Raw genomic sequence first — 18016 nt, forward strand, 5'->3', positions numbered from 1 at the left:
TAGAAAGTTCCCTGAATTGAAAGCAAAAATTTTACTCCTGTTTCTTGGCATTCTGATTTCTAGGCAAAATCATCAGCTGATTTGCTCCTTTTTTGATATTTCCTACCTAATCCTGACAGAGGCAAGGAATTAGTAGAATGGCAGACCCCATAAAACAAATCCATTGTCACATTTTAAAAGGCTTTACATAGGTATCAGAAGCAGGAATAATTGTTTGTTTAGGGCTTTTCAATTTATAGTTTCTTTTGTAGCAACTGGTGGTATACAAAAGCACCAGAAAATATGACATATCAAAAAATGGCAGGTGGGAGGTACCGCTTATTGCACACAAAGAAGAGATGGCAGTCAAGAGGTTGGAAGGGCTACAAGTTGATGTAGACCAAGAGCTGTTTTGGAATGAAGAACAAATATAAATATTCCATGTTATGGTTGAGTTCAAGCTACATGAAAAAAAAATTCACCTGTTTAGCATAAAAGGGCATCTCTTGTTGATTCCTACCAGCCAAAGTCATGGAAGGGAGGGCTAAGGTTGCAGTAATTTATGTAATTGTATGATTACAGTAAAATCTAGGCTTCAGGGAATCTGCCTTCTTTACCATGAGTAGTGTATGCAGGCTTCCTGAAACACTAACAGATTCATTACTTCATGTGTAACGGACACAGGTTTTCATAGAGTTTATCAGAAGGTGAAACCTGCAGTTTCAGCAAACTTCTGCCTGACCTTCTACCTGGCATTAACTGATCCCAGATTCCTGCCTGAGTATAACCTTGAAGCTTGGAAGGCAACCTAATATAGCCAACTGTTGTCTGTAATACTTGGGTGATGCCTGATAACAGGCACTTTTGTGTAACAGATCTAACTGCATATTGGAAACTATTCAACTGAGTCAATCTGTTAAAAAATACATTTTCATTCATTACTGAATCTTAAGACAGTAATTAACTTCCCAGCTGAGTTCAAGTCATAGCTGTACCAATCCGGATTCAATTTCTTCCAGACTGAAATGTGTATGATTCTCTGCGCTATCACATTTAAGTAAGCCAGAAACTTTCTTATTTTCATATCCCTAATTACTTGATACACACTGAAAGCATTCAGCATTCACTGTTAAGGAAAGCAATGTATGGGATATACTCTATTGAAAGTATTTCATTTTTTCAGTGCAGTTTATGGAATGGGCTGAAAGCTTTTGTGTCAAGTCCCATATCATACAACTTCAGTATAAAATACAGTTGTGAATCATTTCCAGTGAACTGCAATGCCAGATAGAGTTGCCTTTTTCTATTTTTTTCTCTGCTTTGAGCTTTTACTCATGATCAATAATTCAATGACAATTTGCTCATCTTGTTCCATCTGCTAAGGATGTTCAGTGTTGTAGCTATAACTAAACAGTGCAGAATGACTACTCATTAAAACTCAACTTGGACCTTCCTGAAAAAAAGAATTTGGAGAACACATGACTCAGGTCTCTAATTACAAATCAAGTCTGTTACTGATTTCTAAACTGGATGCAGATAAATGGTTTGAGCTGCTTTTAAATATTTTATTTCATACAGTTTTTGCAAGTTATTATCATACTTTTGTACTCCACATCCTCAATCTGTCTCACACAGACACAGACATATTTTACATATGTATGTGTGTATGCATATATATGTAAATATATGATCTATATGTGTGTATATTTTACATACATCTGTGTGTCTGTGTGTGTATATCTGTATCTATATCTATGTCGGTGTCTAGATTTATATCTAGGTCTATCTATCTATATGATGTGTATATAGATGTATGCATATAAGTGGAAGATGGGTACATTGTACAAGCTGTCAGACACCACAAAGGAATTGGAAGATATTAAGAAATGTTCCTGCACAAAGCTAATGATAGTTGGAGAGCATTACTTGCATGTTAATGGTGACTAAAATTGATGATGGACATAATTTATGGACTCCTGTTTGAATGATACCTGTTTGATTAAATCAGAGAGATAACATTCACATTTAAGCTAAATAAAATGCAGTTTTAATCATATCTAATTTCTAAAGAAGTCATAAACTAAAGTGATTTTTTTTCATTTACTGCTGTTAATATGTCCACTTTGGGAGAACTAAGATGACAAGTACAGTTGTCCCTGGGTGACTTTCTGCTGACCATAAAGTGGCGCAGCTCAGTTCTACATTTCTATTTGCTTAGAAGCTTTCTGGCTAGCTGCTTGTGGTTTGTTCCTAGTTCAGAAGTTTGGAGCCTTCCTTTTTGTTTTTACTTAATTTATACTGCAGATTTCCTCTTCTGTTATGTTTTCTAATTACTATTCACAATTGAAATTGTTTCACGTCTTGCATGATTAATTAAAATGCATACTGTAGGGAGTCAAGGCAGTGTTGGTTTGTGTATGTCCTGCACCTTTCATACAGTTCTACCTCATTTGCTTGTTCTTAGTTAACAGAGATTTTGAATAGATTATTTTTAGTGTAAGTTTCTGGCATGTTGTACATATCAGCACATTCACAATGCCGTCACACGTAAAATTAATTGTAACTTTTTAGCAGCCCTTTGGACTTAGTATCCACAGAGGAATATCCTCAAGGAGCAACTTCACCTGTAGCCACTACCAAAGTAGTAATCCAAGTGGAAGGCTCTTCTAGATCAGACAATCAGTGTGAAGACTATGAGGAGGAGGAAGGAGGAGAAAAGAAGGGAGAAGATGAGGATACAAGACTCCCAGTCCCAGAGAAAGACGATATGTTGGTTAGGAGGACAGGGGCTTTTCAGAAGCAGACAAGTTCCAGTTTTAGCCAGTTCCTACCTATACCTGCATCCCAAAGGCAGAAGAAGGAGGTGCTGAAAAGCTGTTTGAAAAAGGACTCAAAAATGAGGAGGTCAGAAACTGGTACCTGCCCAGTACCGTACCTTTAGCTTCTAAATGTATTTGTTATGCTTGTTGTGCCATTTCTAATGGCTGTAGTGCTTGGAATGAGGCTGCTTCTTTGGTAGCAGAGGATTAAAAGCAATGGCCACAGAAGGCAGTAGTTGGTTTGGAAATGCTAACATACTTGGATACTAAATTTGGGTGGTAACGGTATGACTTTGTTTTTGCTTCCCAAGCTTTGCAGTGACAAATCTGATATAATTTTGAGTTAAGTTTCTTTTTCTCCTATATTTTCATTCTCTCACTGAACTAAGAAATATAAATATATAAATAATTTTGCATAAGTATATAAATAATTTTCAAACCAAGTCCTTAATAGCGTGACTGTGCAGTGACTTCCATCCTTTCATTTTGTAATCTTGCATGCATCAGCTCATTTTTGCTTTCCTTTGTTTGTCTTTGGTAGCAGTTGTTTTATTCTAGTCACTCATTTTCTTCCTTTAAGTAAACATACGCTTTCCTAAATGCAGACCAGTCGACTGGTGTTCATCTAATCAACCTCCACAAATACCCTCCCTCATCTCTCCCAGTTATGCTGTGAATCTGGAGAAGGAATCAACAAAAGCTGCCAAAAGTCAGCAGCACAAGCAAGAGGAAGAGGAGCAGTGGGAGGAAGAGGGAGAAGCAGTAGAAATAAACCTTCCAGACTTGGAGAAGGATGATATGATGGCACGCCGTACTGGTGTTTCTCAGAAGAAGAGTGTTCCTGCCTTTAACCAGTTCCTCCCAGTTCCTGTCTCCCAGTTTCAGACGGCTGATTCCAGCAGGCAGCCTGGAAAACATGATAATAAAGGTTTCAGGTTAGAAGCTGATTGTGTTACAATAACAGCATGTGGCTTGTTGTGCAGGTGATAGGTGGCTCCCAGTGTAATAAGGATGATACCAGCAGGCAGCCTGGAAAACATGATGATGAAGGTTTCAGGTTAGAAGCTGATTGTGTTACAATAACAGCATGTGGCTTGTTGTGCAGGTGATAGGTGGGAGCCACTGTAACTGGATGTAAATGGGTAACAGTTACAGTACAAATACTTGCTGCTAATTTCAGTTGTCAGCATGGAACTCTTAACTGCTCTTCGTCTGTAGTTTTATTATAATAAAAGTTACTTCCTGTATTATATACATTTTGGCTATCTCTCAAAGCTGAGTGTTTTTCTTTCTGGACTGTCATGTGAGTGGAATATTGCTTTATGTTAAGAAAGGGTCTTCTCTTTCTTTTTTGTTTTCAGTAAAGATTGTGAGACCTAGTTGTGAGCCTTCTTTTTTCTCTGCATCTCATTCAACCATTGGTGCATGTATTAGAGACAGTTCCTTGGTAAACATTTTTGTCTAGCAGAAAGATGGCAAGCCCCTGAGGAATTTGCACTTTTAAATTATTTTTAAAGTTTACGTGAGATAAAAACAGACGTAGACTTACATCTGGGTGCAGATATTCATAGTATATTTCTAATTGATGACAGACATCTGAAGAACCAGACCAACCCACCCTCAGTTGCAGATAGTTAACTGGATCTACACCTTCTAAATTTACCTACTTAACTGAATAAACTAGTTGAAACTTCAACAAGGCATCTTTATTCCTCCCACAGGAAGGGCATAAGAAAGAGAGCCTCCTAGATCTGCTAGCTAAAGTGATTTTATCTTGACTAATCTCTTGTACTCTGTTTCATCTTCTAAATTTTAGGACTTGTTATTTATTATTTATTTATATTTTTTACTGGGCTACTCTGAGTCAAAAAAAGCAAAGTCCTTTTCATAGGAGGCACTGGAAGAAAAGCTCTATAAATCAATATGAAAAAGACAAAATACAACAAAAAAGAACAGTTACAACACATTTCCTTTTGGGATAACTTAATACAGACTAAATGTATTAATAAATAGTAGCAAAAGCAATAGATAATTCTACAGATTTACAGTTAAATGGATCATTTATTACAATTACATATGTAAAGCAGATTCAAGGTAGATCAGTTTTAAAAATCATTCACATTTATATAGACGTGCATAGACTTATCAGAGCACAATAAGGATGGTTGCAGTTCAGTTGAGGGCATAAATGGGAAGAATGGCGAGGCATATCCTGGTAAATAGGCAGACAGATGTGTACAGAGTTAGAAAGCAGAGAATAGTCTGTGTCTAGAGGAGTTTGGGTAACTGAATTTGGAAAGAGAAGGGAGGGAAAGTAGAGGCAGAATGACTGTGGAAAGAACAGAAAAGCAAGCTAGCAGAACTATAGAAACAGGAAAGGGAGGAATAAAATAAAGTAGACAGAAATGATTTCAGTTTGGAGTACAAGTAAGAGTGGAGAAAGGGAAAGGCGAAATAGAACAGAAGAAAGCCTACTGTGAGTTAAATATATCATGTGAATAATGAGAAAAGAGGGAGGAAACGCTGTTTAGAAAGGTGAGGACAGTGTAGGGTTAGCCTACTTTGGAACAAGAACAAAAACATACACAGTAAGGGTTGTTTCATTTTGAAAAGTTTGTTATTGTCATTTTGTGTGAGTATCAGAGGTAAGGAGTTCCAGACTAGATACAAAGGAGTGCATAGAGTCACCAATTTAATTATTACATGGGATTACCTGGAAAAGTAGTTTGTTAGTAGAGTGGAGTTGTGTTCCACAGGAGGAAAGCTGAAGAATGTTACAGAATTAAAAGCAGATTCAACTTACCTGCTGCTGAATTAGTTGTTGATAACTAAAGGGAGTGCAGAACAAACACAGGTCTATTCACACACTTACTAAAAGTCAAAAGTTTTGTCTTTGCAAACTAACCAAACCACAAGCTTCAGACCTTTAGACATTCCAGCACCATAGTCTGCTTCTTTGTTTTCATATGCATTTATTCTCTCACCGAACTAAGAAAGGTAAATCATTTTCAAACTAAGTCCTTAATGCCTTGAATGTGCAGTGAGAGACCTCTGTTAATCTTTATGCTCTTGTATGCAGTAGCTCATCTTTACTTTTATCGTTTCTCTGTCTTTTTATTATTGCTCTATTCACTGATTGTCCTCATTTAAATAAACTTACACTTTCCTAACTACAGACCAGTAGACTCATATTCATCTAATCAGCCTGAACGAATGCCCTCCCCCACCTCAACCAGTTATTCTCTGAATCTGGAGAAAAATCCGCTAAGAGCTGCTACATATCAGCAACATGAACAAGAGGAAGAGGAGCAGTGGGAGGAAGAGGGAGAAGTAGAAGAAATAAGTGTTCCATTCTCGGAGAAAGATGATATGATGGCACGCCGTACTGGTGTTTCTCAGAAGAAGAAGAGTGGTCCTGCCTTTAACCGGTTCCTCCCAGTTCCTGTCTCCCAGTTTCAGAAGGCTGATTCCAGCAGGCAGCCTAGAAAACATGAAGATAAAGGTTTCAGGTTAGAAGCTGATTGTGTTACAATAACAGCATGTGGCTTGTTGTGCAGGTGATAGGTGGGAGCCACTGTAACTGGATGTAAATGGGTAACAGTGACAATGACTACTCGCTGCTAATTTCAGTTGTCAGCATGCAACTCTAACAGCACTCTGTCTGTAGTTTTAGTATAATCAAAAATCATTCCTGTTTTATATGCACTTGGCTAATTCTTAAAACCGCGAGTTGTTATTTTGGGGCAGTCATGTGATTGAGCTGTTGCTTCTTGTTAAGACATGATCAGTGGCAGATTAAGTGTACGTTGTGCCCTGGGCTGTTTTCAATCCATGGGGCTCCCAAAAAGACATGACCTGTGCATAGGATGTAATATCTATTGTAGTATACACCACCTGCCATTGAGTCCTGAATAGTGCAACACAGCCTCCATATTTTTATCTCCAATGATACGCTTCCACTACTAATGACGTGTAACTTGGATGTACACATAAGATAAACAGCCTTGCAGTCTAGCTGCTGGCAATTGTTGCAGTTACTTTAAAAACCATGTAGTTGATTCAGGCAGTGGCTATGATGTGGTGATAAAGAATCCAGTGTCAGAAAGCACACAAGTATACCTAGTGTAGATCTGCAGGGCTGCTGTTGTTGAGAAACAGTTCCATATCTGTCTGCTAAGAGCAGCCAGCATCAATATCTACTAAAAGAGGATAGCCAAGTGATCCATAAGAGTCTTTGCTACTGATGTCCATACCTCCTAAAAGAGGATATACAAGTGTTCCAGAAGAGTCTGTGCTACTGATGTCCAATGAAATATACAGCTTTGGTTCACTGAAAATGGTGATCAATGTACAAATAGCACTGGGCTCATGTTTTTCATGTCACAGTGTTGCTGTAAAAACATACTTAACTGCTCAGACTGGTACAGCATGTAGAATGGGACCATGAGACATGTGCACTGCTGTTAGTTTATCCATGTGGAACAGAGCTCCTGACACCTGACCTGACTCTAAACAAAATTAATTACCTTTATCCCTAAATATCACAAAACAGACACCAAAAATGCTTTCACCCAAACACAAACCTCCTGGAAGTTTTAGAGTTAGAATTATGATTCCTGCTGGGGTTAGGATTATAGTTAGAACTAAGGTTAGGATTAGCAAGCACCTATGAGTAAGGCGATGCGGGGGTGCAGACTACTCATGGGCGCTGGGTGCGGGGGTGCAGACTACTCATGGGCGCTGGGCGCTGGGGTGCAGACTACTCATGGACACTGGGTGTGGGGGTGCAGACTACTCATGGGCGCTGGGTGCGGGGGTGCAGACTACTCATGGTTGCTGGGTGCTAACCCTAACACTACTACTCTGCTGTACTGTATCTTTAAGTCTGTGGATGAAATAGGTCCAGTTTGGATCACTCTACCTCCTTGTCAACACATGTTAACAAATAACTAAAACAAATAAACATGGTTACAGTGAGAGACATATGTCAGTTGTCCTTACACATAACAAGTAATGACTTAAACCACATGGCTTCTAAGAGTACACAACATAAGCATAATATCCCTGACAGTAATGCACTGCTGTTTTGTGCTGCTAACTTGTCTGCACTTCTTCTTTCCTAAAGCTTCCTTGCCACCTGCATAACTTCATCCTTTATGTCTTGTATCTCCCATTATACCTCTGCAGTAACTCTCCTCTCCCTCTGTCTGACCATCTAAACAATAAAAGGCCAGGCTCTTTCTTACACATCTCACTTCTTAGCCAATAGCTGTACTGTAATAAATATAATAACTGCAAAGGCATCAACAGTCGACATCCTTCTCATTTCTCTTACAGTCCCCCACTATAATTTAGCATCACTAATGTAATCCAGTCTTACCTTTTCATCCAGCAGGACAGAAACATCAGCCTTATATCCCACCCCCCCCCCACCCCTCCATACACCACATTCTTCCAGAACTCTTTTCTTTGCTCAAGAATCAAAATCAAATCTAAAAATCAGGGATGATTTTTTTACATTACTCTAATCCACTTAAAAAGTTAATGCCGCACTGTAATCATTGGTGATTTAACAGAAATTAGTCTTTTTTGAGAAAAGGAAAAACGTGTGATACATATCCTTTTTTTCACCCTTCACCCTTCACCTCTCAACCTGTCTATGTCAGAATTCTGGATAAAGCCAACGTGTCTGTGTGTAAGTATCTCTCTACTAGCTAGAATAATAAGACTTTGCACTGATATGCATTTTATGAAGCATATGAAGTCTGAAGCTATTTAGTGACTTCAACCCTGAATAACATGCCAGAAAAACATACATTTTATGAGAAACAGATTAAAAATATGAGGCAAAAATTTGGGCATTCTGCAAAATTCTGGACAGTTGCGAAATGGCATTTCAATGTGCAAACTCAAATAAAACCTTCTCTGATAAGTTATGTGTGAACAGAGGAACCAAGAAGGGTGTCCTCTTTCCCCTTTGTTGTTTAGAGCCATTGCCAAAGAAAATAAGGGGCTCAGAAATTCAAGGATATAATTGGCGTGGGGTTCAAGAAATGTTGGCGTCATCTGCAGATGATATTATTTTATACCTGATAGAACCAGAAAAGGATATTTCAGTGTTGTGGAACATTCTGACATAGTTCCTGTTTTTTTCAGGCTATAAACTTGACAAAGATAAAATGAAGGATATAGCTGTAAACTGTGTACCCATACATGAATTAGTTTACCTATACCCATATTTATGGGGACATGATAAAAATCAAGCATTTAGGCATATGAATTAAAAGGATTCGTATGTGGCAGCTTAAGGATATGTGGGAAGAGACTAAACAAAAGATAATATAAAAACTGAGAAACTAGAAGCTCTTGCTATGGATCTGGATGACAAGATGCAAGCAATAAAAATGTTTGTAGTCCCTTTATTATTATATACAGATCAGGCATATTTTTATCAATCAAATAAGTTGTGGACAGTAATTAATAGAGTTGAAGGACTTTATTTGGGATGGGAAAAGGGCAAGAGTCAAGTGGGATAAGCTGATTCTCCCAACAGAACAAGGAAGATTAGCATTACCTGATGTGAAGGGATATTTTAGAGCTACAAAGTTAAGGTTCTTATACATAACACAAACAGAAAGCTATAATTCTAAATGGAAAGTGATGATGATGAAGCAAGGGGGGGTATTCAAAAATAAGGAAAGAGTGGGGTTTTGGATGCAGATCTTTAAGGAGAATGACAACAATCATAGAGAATATTATATTCATAAAGTAGCAGAAAGTATACTAAGAATTAAGCCAACACAAGAATGGAGAAAGGAGATTTTGCCAATAACAATGACTGCTTTTAAGGGTACAGAGAATAGGCAAGAGGGGGCTGGAATTTACTGGTGGAAGCTGGCACTGGCAAAGGAACCAACATACTGGGAAGTAATAATTAGAGAGGGAAGGGTAACAGAAGTGGAAGGGACCAAGAGAACATGTGGATTGCTGGCTAGTGTTACCTTCCTCATCAGGGATTAGTATCAGATTGTAGGCAAAGAGAAAGGGATAGGAGAATCCTAAATGACAGAGCTGCACTGGTTGAGTTTTTAACTGAACCGTAAGAGAAGCTGCTGTTTAAAAAGGGATAATTGGCAGGGCATGTAAAACATTGCATGATAACTAAAGGAACCAATAAGAAGAGGTCAAAAAAGACCGAGAACAGCAGTTAGATACGCAATTCACAAAGAAACAACGGGAGGACACATGCATGGCTGCCGAATATGCAACAACATCTACAAGATTTTGCAGTTTTGCCTGGAAGTGTTTGCATACATACTTGTATTCCCCAAGCATTACTTTTATATAAATGTAAGTTTGCCCATGTCACATTTGATAATTCAGTAAAAGTATTTAAAAAAATTATAACTTTAAGGCAAAACTGATTAATATGCAGTGTATTGCCAGATAATTACAAAATGTACCTTCAATGAAATAATTAGAGCTAGTAGTTTCCTATTAGGGCTAGCTTGGTATTCAGTTCAACCACCATTGCAAGCATTTATTTTGGCATACTAAGGTTACGTTAAATGTCAGCAGCATGAACTGAGCATGCACAAAGTGAGTCAGCTACCCAATTGTTAAGAATAGGTGTGCTGTTTTTTTTTCTCGAAAACTTTTTATTAAAGAAGTTAGCATATTAGAATTTAAAACTTTCCTTTTTTTAATATTACATCAGCAACTGCTATGCTCAGTGTATACTTTGAAATTTGTTGGCAGTATTGCTGAACATAGTTCAAATCCTGTAAACAAATGCATTTCTTCTAACACAGATTACCAGTGCAGTATATTGTGGCTGGCAATGGGCACCCCTGCTACTGAGTTCCCTGAATGACTGCCTGAATTGTCCCTAATGTAATCTGCCACTGCACAGGTCTTTTATTTCTTTCTTTCTTTCTCTGTTTTTTTTTTTTTTTAATTGAGACTTTGAGATCTGTTTGTGAGCCTTGCGTTTTTTCTACATGTCATTCAACCACCAATGCATGTATTACCAGCAGCTCCTTAAACTTTTTTGCCTGGCAGAAAGATAGTAAGCTCCTGAGAGGTGCCTATACTTTTAATCTATTTTTAAGGTTTACACGAGTTAAAAAACAGAATGTGCAGATATTCGTAATATGTATGTAAAAGGTGACAGAAATATGAAAGTCCAGCCCAGCACACCCCATATTACAAACAATTAACTGAATCTGCAACTATTAAATTATAGGACTTCATATTAAAAGCACATTCAACCTTCATACAGTGAATTAGTTGTTAATATCCAAAGGCGCAGGATAGAGCAAACAAAGGTCCACTGTCACACTTACTGAAAGCTAAATAATTTGTCTCTTCAAACTAACAAAACCACATTCTTCAGACCTTAGAAATTCTTCTTTTTCTTCTTCTTTTGGCTTTTCCCGGTTACGGGTCGCCACAGCGGATCACCTGTCCGATCATGATAAGCAGTGGAGTTTTACGGGGGCGAGTTGCCAGCCCAGCGCCCAACCTTCCACAGAAGGCACACACATGCACACACTCACACCTAGGACCACTTTAGAGTGTCCAATCCACCTGCACGTTAGAAATTACAGTACCATATCCCCCCTTTTTTCTCTTTTATGTCTTTATTCTTCCAGTAAACTATGAAAAGAAAATAATTTTCAAATTATGTTTTAAAGGCCTTGAATATGCTGTGATTACCATCTGTTCTTGCTTGCAGTAGCTCATGTTTGCTTTTCTTCATTTGTCTTTTTTTATTAGTTGTTTTGTTCTATTCACTGATTTTCCTCATTTAAATAAACTTACACTTTCCTAACTACAGACCAATAGACTCATATTCATCTAATCAGCCTGAACGAATGCCCTCCCCCACCTCAACCAGTTATTATCTGAATCTGGAGAAGAATCTGCTAAGAGCTGCTACGTATCAGCAACACGAACAAGAGGAAGAGGAGCAATGGGAGGAAGAGGGAGAAGTAGAAGAAATAAGTGTTCCATTCTCGGAGAAAGATGATATGATGGCACGCCGTACTGGTGTTTCTCAGAAGAAGAAGAGTGGTCCTGCCTTTAACCAGTTCCTCCCAGTTCCTGTCTCCCAGTTTCAGACGGCTGATTCCAGCAGGCTGCCTGGAAAACATGATAATAAAGGTTTCAGGTTGATGATACCAGCAGGCAGCCTGGAAAACATGATAATAAAGGTTTCAGGTTAGAAGCTGATTGTGTTACAATAACAGCATGTGGCTTGTTGTGCAGGTGATAGGTGGGAGCCACTGTAACTGGATGTAAATGGATAACAGTGACAATGACTACTCGCTGCTAATTTCAGTTGTCAGCATGGAACTCTAACAGCACTTTGTAGTCTTAGTATAATAAAATAAACACTTCCTGCATTATATGCACTTGGGCTAATTCTTAAAACTGTGTGTTTCTTTCTGGACTGTCGTGATTGAAATGTTTATTCATGTTAACAAGGAGTTCTTTTTTTCTTTGAGATTGTGAGATCTAGTTGTGAGCCTTATTTCTTCACTGCACATCATTCAACCACTGGTGCATGTATTACTAGCAGCAGTTCCTTGGTAAATGTTTTTGTCTGGCAGAAAGATGGAAAGCTCCTGAGGAATATATATTTTAAATATTATTTTAAATTACATGAGATGAAAAAACAGAATCAGTTTTATATCTGTATACAGATATTCGTAGTGTACATCTAAATGGTGACAGACATCTGAAAATCCATCCAAACCCCCCATTACAGACAGTTAAGTGAGTCAACATTGTCTACATTTAATTCACAAAACAGTGAATGTTTCTTTCTGAGCTGTGATTATTGGAATTTTGCTTTATGTTAACAAAGGGTTTCTTTTTTTATTGAGAGTTTGAGATTTATTTGTGAGCCTTTTGTTTGAAGCTTGTAGTTTGGTTAGTTTGTAGAGGTAAAATCTTTGGCGCTTTCTGTAAATGGGGCGGGACCTTTATTTGTCCTGCTTTGCCTTTGGTTGTCAACATGTAATTTGCCAGCATGAAGGTTGAATCTGCTTTTAATAACAAGTTTTAACTGTAAAAGCTGTAGACTCAGTTAACTGCTTTTGTAATTCAGGATGAGTTGGGCTGGATTTTCAGATGTCTGTAACCTTTCAGATGTATAATATGAATATATGCACACAGATGTAAGTCTGATTCTGTTTTTATCTTGTGTAAAGTTTTATACTAAATAAAAGTGTAGTTTTAAGAAAATCATCTACAGTCATAAAAGGATGTCCTGTAATCTCAGCTGAAAAGAAGTCTTAAGAACTGGTGTCTGCATCTTTAATATCACTGAAAACATGAAATGTACTGCATAATAATCAGAGAAGGAAATCCGTCTCAGGATAATGTCTGAACATAAAAAAGATTTATGAACAAGATATCAACTTATTTTATGCATTAAACCACTTTTGTAAGATTTGTGCTATTTAGTTTCAGGGTTCTGTAATCGCCTCACAGCAAGAGGCTCTCTGGTTCGATCCTCGGCTGGGGTGCCTTCTGTGTGGAGTCTGCATGTCCTCCCTGTGGTTGCGTGGGTTTCCTCCGGGTGCTCTAGTTTCCTCCCACATCCCAAAGACATGCTGTAGGTGGACTGGACACTCTAAATTGGCCCTAGTTGTGAGTGTGTGCATGTGTGTGCCTTCTGTGGAAGGTTGGGTACCGGGCTGGCAACTCGACACCGTAAAACTCCACTGCCATTCATGAGCGGACAGGTGATCCACTGTGGCGACCCCTAACCGGGAAAAGCCGAAAGAAGAAGAAGGTTTCAGGGTTCTATAATAACTGATTGATTATAAATAAAAATGTGTAATGTTTGAACATTGAGTCAAGCTGCCATTATACTTCTTTCTGCTTTTAATAAGTTGTCTGACTGGCTTCTCAGGTTTGCCTGTTAGTTGCTGGTGCTGATGAGAAAAAATATTTAGAATATTACAGCTTATGAATATCAGAATATATGGAAGGCAAAAACAGATTTTTCTGAAGATTATCATTTATTTTTGGACATGGCAGTATACTGTGGAGGTTATCTGGGAAAGCAGCTACTGGCCTGTTACTTAAGTACTGATAAAATCAGAACAACTACTGATGAACATACGGAATAGCTGCTGTCAGTTGGCAGTGCATTCCTTAAGTTGTACTATGGTATAGGCCCCCAGTAAAGTACCATTATTGGTAATGAGTGCTGCAACATAGAAGGACCTGTATTCCTAGCTGTGCATCTTTTATATGCCATGTTTGCTGTTTGGTATTATTGGGGTATTCTTCCCATACAGAACTCCTTAGTGTATTCTGTTAGTCTTTGGAGACAGACAGACAGTGTTGAATGTTGAGAATCCACTGACACTCTGTAATTTTACAGCTTATAAATTGTATTTGAAGTTGCTTCTTTGCATGTGTTGTTTTAGTCAAAGTTTCCATGATTAATGAGTATATTGAGATTAAGAATGATATGTGGCAGCCCTGACATCATTCTTTAACATAACACGATAGTGAAAAAAGTGTTGGTACCACAAAAGCATTCGAGACGGCCTTCTTCAAATAATATCCACAAGTTTGTTGCACGAACAGTACTCTTATAAAAAACGGTTCACGTTTGAACAGACAGAACATTTATTAAAAACAAATCACGTGATTTGTTTTTAATAAAAGTTCTGCCTGTTCAAACGTGAACCGTTTTGTATAAGAGTACTGTTCGTGCAACAAACTTGTGGATATTATTTGAAGAAGGCCGTCTCAAATGCTTTTGTGGTACCAACACTTTTTTCACTATCGTGTTGTGTTGTGTTTAACTGTCTGGTTCATCATTCTTTAACATGTTATCTCCTCCTGAGTTCACTGTCCAGTCCCTCACCTTACTGTATTCTCCAGTTTCGTTTTTTATATACCCCACGTTCACCTGGCTGCCTACTTGCAGCACAACCCAATCTCATTATATCTCCTTGGTCATAATCCTCAAAACCCATCCTAAATGCTTCCTGTGACCCCTATTTGTGTTACATTCCTACTGCTGAGGTAGCTGCTTTGTTGTAACACCCCCACACCTGTTGCTGCTGTCTGGGCACAGATGATTACCAGTAAGTTTCAGACAATACTGTACGTACATAAAACATTTTATTTACATGTATTGTTTCTGCATTGAATTTTGTAGGATAATTTTGGGCAGCAACTGTCCAGGCTAATAGGAAGCTGACACATACACACCTTTCTAATGGTCTCGGTTGAAAGTCACAAACTGCAAACACAATAGAAAAATGGAAGAAACACCACACAAGGAACTCAGAAAACAAAATAATAGTAAGCGCTTTCGTTTACTAAAATAAGCAAACTTTTTCAGACAAATCATTTTTACAAATGAAACACTTAAATACAATTATTAATCATGACATCATATCCTTAATGGGAAACCAAGCCTCAATTTAAAGTGCCACAATACATTCAGCAAAAAAAAAAACGAAAGCGCTTACAATTATTTTGTTTTCTGAGTTCCTTGTGTGGTGTTTCTTCCACCTTTCTAATGGTGTAAGATGTACACAGTTCCCTGACAAAGTAGTGATCCACTAACTCCTCCGCCGTCTTAGGTGTATGCAGGTAGGGGATGGGATTGGTAAACCAGGGCAACATTGATCTCCTGGCAGAAATGCTTTACTTTACTGCCTGGAAATGTTTGGAATCCAGCCTTGTAACTGCCTTGTCATAAGTCTGGTCATTTCCCACCGAGGAAATGTTTTTGTTGCATGACCATTAAGCATGACAGTTTTATGACTATTATTAGTTAGTATATTTTAACTTTGTATTCTGTGCCTGCTTTTTAAGATTTTTTTTAAATATTTTTTATCATGTTTTATTTTATACTGGTTTTAACACTAGGACTTTAACATTATGTATTGTACAACATCGCCATTAACATCTCTCAACAGATCTAAAAAAAATCCCTTACTAACTCGTTCGGAGTCACACTTGTAAAAATATGTCTTCTGCTTTCTCCATTGTATGCCCTGACAGTTCTTACCAATGTTCAAATCACCTCTGTCACAGTAGCTGAACTATGCTGTAACAAGATAGTTAGATTTGCAGCTAATCTGTTACACAAAGCTCATCACAGCTCTGCTGTCAGATCATTAAGGTGGCTTGAGGTACCCCATTACCTCAGCTGTATTCAGCTTCTCCTAGTCCATAGAATAATGCATCATCCATAGCACTGTGCATCTATCAGTAATATTCCCAGTCAGTATCATCTGAGAAACACCTTCTTGAATCCACAAATCAAAAAAATAAATAAATACAAAACTGCCAACACAGTAGCTAAAGCCTGGAGCAAGATTCCCAAAGACATCAGAACAACACCTAGTAATTACATATTCATTAATTCTTTAAAAGAATATGCTCTTAACTCCTGGCTCTATACTTGCCTTTCTCTGGATTAAATGTGACTCACATAGTTTTCTTTCCTATGTCTTTCTCTTCCACTCTCTTGCTCTCTCTCCTCATCCATCTAACTCTGCTGTATACCCACTATTTCTCCTACTGCTCTATGTTTCTACTCTTCCTCTCTCATCACTTTCAATGTCTCGACCACAATCTCCTCTTTTTTCCATGTCTTCTCCTCCTTCCCTTTTATCAGCTTTAGCCTGTAACATCCATCTTACTGTTAATTTTCTGGCATCAGTATCTCTTATCATTTTTATATCTCCATTTATATGTATTTATATATATATATATATATATATATATATATATATATATATATATATATATATACTTCCCCTCCATTTTATCAAACATACATTTATCTGACAAATGCAGGGGTGTGATGCAGTGTTGATGGTATGGATGACCGAATGGTGCATATGTTGACGGTATGAAAAGTCAATATAAGTAAGTGGGGTTGGGTGGGTGAGAGTATGTGTAAATGTGTGTGTGCATGTGTGTGTGTGTGTGTGTGTGTGTGTGTGTGTGTGTGTGTGTGTGTGTGTGTGTGTGTGTGTGTGTGTGTGTGTGTGCATATGTGTATGTGTGTGTGCGTGTGTATGTGATGCCCCTGCACTGGCCCAGTAATCAATGAGCCTCAATCCTCACTAATAACACCAGTAAGGGATGTACACACTGGGAGGATGACAAGTACACACACAGTAAAGTACAGTTTCCCTTAAGAGCACACAGAGATCACAGTCTGGGGCTGGTTTATCCTTCTCTCTCTCTCCAGATCCCAATAGGAATCCCCACTGGCACAGCTACAGGGTTAAGATCTCAGCAGATTGGTCAAGTCAAAACCTCCAGCACCCTCCCTGTCCAACCAGTGCCTTTGTGTCCATGCCCAAGTAGCTGACACACACACACACACACACACACACACACACACACACACACACACACACACACACCCACACTTTGAGATATGATTTATATACAAATGCACAGACACTCCTGGGGAAGGCTGGCACAGGTTCACTGGCTATGTCCCCTTCTGCCCAGATTATAAGATAGTACCAGCTGCCACTAACCACCCTTATCAGCTACTATAAGGCCCTTACAAAGAGTGACCAATTCTACTGTGTAATGTTACTATTATCCAAATGGTAACTGTGTCCAAGACTTTAAGGCTATTTAAGAGTGGCCTGTACAGTATCACCAAATACATACAAGTACTATAAAGGCTTAAATATCTCTAAACAAAACCAGCCACGATTAAAAGGTTTAAATATATTTAATAATAAATAATAACAGAACAAGACAATACTCAGTAACACAATACAGTGACAACCGAGTTCAGAATCACAGGAAATACTTTGAAACGACATTGCAGGACAGTCTCACATAAATACAGAAAACATGTAGACTGATCTTACTATTTTCCTATTTATCTCTTAAGACAGATACTATGATCTAAGTCTTAATTACAGAGCAAAGACAAGTGCTAGTGAGAGGATGTTAATAGGTCCAGAACATGATACAAAATGCACAGACTTTCTCTCTGAGATAGTTCTTAAATTAATAATACACAGTACTGCTGGGTTAGCTAGATAACATCACTATTTAACACTTGCCTCTAGTTCCCAGGTTAAACAGATACCAATAGAATTTAATATGTCTCTATGAAAATGTTAATCTCTTAGAAGCTGACACTTATCTCTTAGAAGCTTGCCTGAAACTGGAAGTCGTAAAACAATTAACACTTT

At 38.1% G+C, this 18016-nt stretch overlaps 1 protein-coding gene across 6 annotated transcripts in view; it reads left to right on the forward strand.

Annotated features, from left to right (window-relative positions):
• LIMCH1 (LIM and calponin homology domains 1) overlaps window positions 1-18016 on the forward strand; it is a 1973196-nt gene that overhangs the window by 1471330 nt on the left and 483850 nt on the right. For 5 of the 6 annotated variants that reach the window (XM_044061504.1, XM_044061502.1, XM_044061501.1 and 2 more), the window contains exons 16-17: window positions 5975-6307; window positions 11638-11970. In XM_044061504.1, the coding sequence (XP_043917439.1) occupies window positions 5975-6307; window positions 11638-11970 (666 nt within the window). The remainder of the gene's footprint in view (window positions 1-5974; window positions 6308-11637; window positions 11971-18016) is intronic. The other variant, XM_044061507.1, reaches the window with a different exon arrangement.

Source organism: Protopterus annectens, chromosome 2.part0 (assembly GCF_019279795.1).
Source record: "Protopterus annectens isolate FY-2018-M chromosome 2.part0, PAN1.0, whole genome shotgun sequence".
Lineage (NCBI taxonomy): Eukaryota > Metazoa > Chordata > Ceratodontiformes > Protopteridae > Protopterus > Protopterus annectens.